We start from the raw sequence: 2,500 nt of genomic DNA on the forward strand, positions 1-2,500 counted from the left end.
AAACTACATTTTGGTGTATGTAATCTGTAATCTGTAGGGGATTACATTTTAAAAGTCACCTTCCCAACACTGATCGTGTGGAACCGTCAGCGTGAAGGTTGGAGTTTCCTGTTCCTCCTCACCTGATGCTCCGGGATGGTTTTCCAGAACAGTTTCCGGACGCTCTTGTGCCGCAGGAGTCCAGTGGAGCGCTCGCCCGGGCCCGGCAGCAGCGGCGGCGGCGGCGGAGGAGGAGGAGGCGGGGCCGGAGGAGGAGCAGGGGGCGGGGCTACTAAAGAGGAAGGAGGCGGAGTCGGCGCGGCTCTGACGGGCGACGGCGCGGAGGGGGGAGGGCAGGCGCCGTCCTGGAACAGCCCCATGTCTGAGAAGCGGGCGACGGCGTCCATCACGGGCGCCGCGGCAGCCGGTCGCACGCCGCGGGCTGGAGGGGGCGGGGCCTGCGACGGGGGAGGGGCTTCATCTTCACATGGAGCAGGAGCGAGTTAAAGACGACGGCGACGGACGACGAAACTGAAAAACAAAACACAACATCAGAAACAGAAAAAATATTGAAAAACATTCAGGAGTCGGGAAACACCTGCAGCTTTTTGTAGGGAGTATTATCTGTTACATAAGTTGTTGTACAGTTGTAGGGAGTATTATCTGTTACATAAGTTGTTGTACAGTTGTAGGGAGTATTATCTGTTACATAATAAGTTGTGTTGTTACAGTTGTGTACAGGGAGTATTATCTGTACAGTTGTAGGGAGTATATCTGTTACATAAGTTGTTGTACAGTTGTAGGGAGTATTATCTGTTACATAAGTTGTTGTACAGTTTGTAGGGAGTATTATCTGTTACATAAGTTGTTGTACAGTTGTAGGGAGTATTATCTGTTACATAAGTTGTTGTACAGTTGTAGGGAGTATTATCTGTTACATAAGTTGTTGTACAGTTGTAGGGAGTATTATCTGTTACATAAGTTGTTGTACAGTTGTAGGGAGTATTATCTGTTACATAAGTTGTTGTACAGTTGTAGGGAGTATTATCTGTTACATAAGTTGTTGTACAGTTGTAGGGAGTATTATAGTATGAATGTGGTCCTTAAAGGCCCAAAACCAGACTTTGTCCCCACGTATTTGTATCTGACCTGGAACTGGGTCTGGTTTGGTTTCCATGGAGATAGAAAGGTTTAAAGTTTCAGTTTCCACAGTCCTGTCCTGGTTTAACAGTTTAGTCCAGACCAAAACCTGGTTTAGTAACAGTCCTGGTTTAGTTTAGTCCTGGTTTAGTTCCCTCCACCTGGTTTACCTGGTTTTAGACCTGGTTTAGTCCTAGTTTACCTGGTTTACCTGGTTTAACTTTATTTAGTCCTGGTTTAGTCCTGGTTTACCTGGTTTAGTAACCTGGTTTAGTCCTGGTTTAGTCCTGGTTTAGACCTGGTTTAGTCCTGGTTTAGTTTAGACCTGGTTTAGACCTGGTTTACCTGGTTTCCTGGTTTAGACCTGGTTTAGACCTGGTTTAGACCTGGTTTACCTGGTTTAGTCCTGGTTTAGTTTCCTGGGTCCTGGTTTAGACCTGGTTTAGACCTGGTTTAGTCCTGGTTTTAGACCTGGTTTACCTGGTTTAGTCCTGGTTTAGTCCTGGTTTAGACCTGGTTTAGACCTGGTTTAGTCCTGGTTTAGTCCTGGTTTTAAACCTCTTGTTTTCAGAAAAGGTTCAGTTTTGTTCTGTCAGTGTTTTTTCTTTTTTGTACGTGTGGAAAATGAGGCTCTTGTTTTTTTCTGTTCTAGTTTTTGTCTGGATTCGTCTGATTTTCGATCCTTGGGCGTACGGTCGGTTACGGTCGGTTACGGTCGATTACGGTCGGTTACGGTCGGTTACGTTCTGTTCCGGTCGGTTTAAAGCGTTTGTTGTAAAATATGTTTTTGTTCAGATCCTGAGTTTGTCCCTCACGGTTTCATCAACACGTTTAAGTCACACGTCTGTGCCTCAGCAGACGGTTTACACCTCGTCCTCCTCCTCCTCCTCCTCCTCCTCTTCGTTCTCTCGCTTCAGGATCAGGATCTGTGGAGTAAAGGACTAAAATAAACCTGCAGGTCGAGCTCGGAGACGGAATCGATACAGACACATGTTTATTCACAGCCAAATACTCAATACTGACGGAACATTTCACATATTTACTGTATTTAAAAGTAGTCAGTGTGTTTACAGAACATCAGGGTCTCGGGTTTGATCGGGTTTTTTGAGTCTCCTGGTTTCAGGTTCGTAAATCCACCTGAGTCCAAAAGAAACAAACACGACTGCGGCAGGTTTGAAGAGAAGCTCAGAGTCTGATGAGAATTATTAATATTATTATAATTTACACCTTTCACATCTTTACACCTTTTTCATCACAGCGGAGACGAACGTGTGGCTACAGTGACAGTTTAAGTTCACATACGGAAGATCATTTGTTTCATCAGATTTAGAATTTTAAATGCTGTTCAAATTCTCATTTTGAATTTTTTAACTCTGAAAAA

At 44.8% G+C, this 2,500-nt stretch overlaps 1 protein-coding gene across 4 annotated transcripts in view; it reads right to left on the reverse strand.

The window, feature by feature from the left end:
• LOC110168736 (FH2 domain-containing protein 1-like) overlaps positions 1–2,500 on the reverse strand; it is a 56,707-nt gene that overhangs the window by 30,282 nt on the left and 23,925 nt on the right. For 2 of the 4 annotated variants that reach the window (XR_008632503.1, XM_020934224.2), the window contains exon 2: positions 123–510. Coding sequence is in view for 3 of the 4 variants with exons in the window: in XM_020934224.2 (XP_020789883.2) it covers positions 123–386 (264 nt within the window). In the remaining variant the exon portion in view is untranslated. Of the gene's footprint in view, positions 1–122; positions 511–1,734; positions 2,046–2,500 lie in introns of all 4 variants that reach the window. The other 2 variants (XM_055156072.1, XM_055156071.1) reach the window with 2 other exon arrangements.

Source organism: Boleophthalmus pectinirostris, unplaced genomic scaffold, assembly GCF_026225935.1.
Source record: "Boleophthalmus pectinirostris isolate CB_2022bp ecotype Guang Dong unplaced genomic scaffold, ASM2622593v1 HiC_scaffold_20, whole genome shotgun sequence".
Classification (NCBI taxonomy): domain Eukaryota; kingdom Metazoa; phylum Chordata; class Actinopteri; order Gobiiformes; family Gobiidae; genus Boleophthalmus; species Boleophthalmus pectinirostris.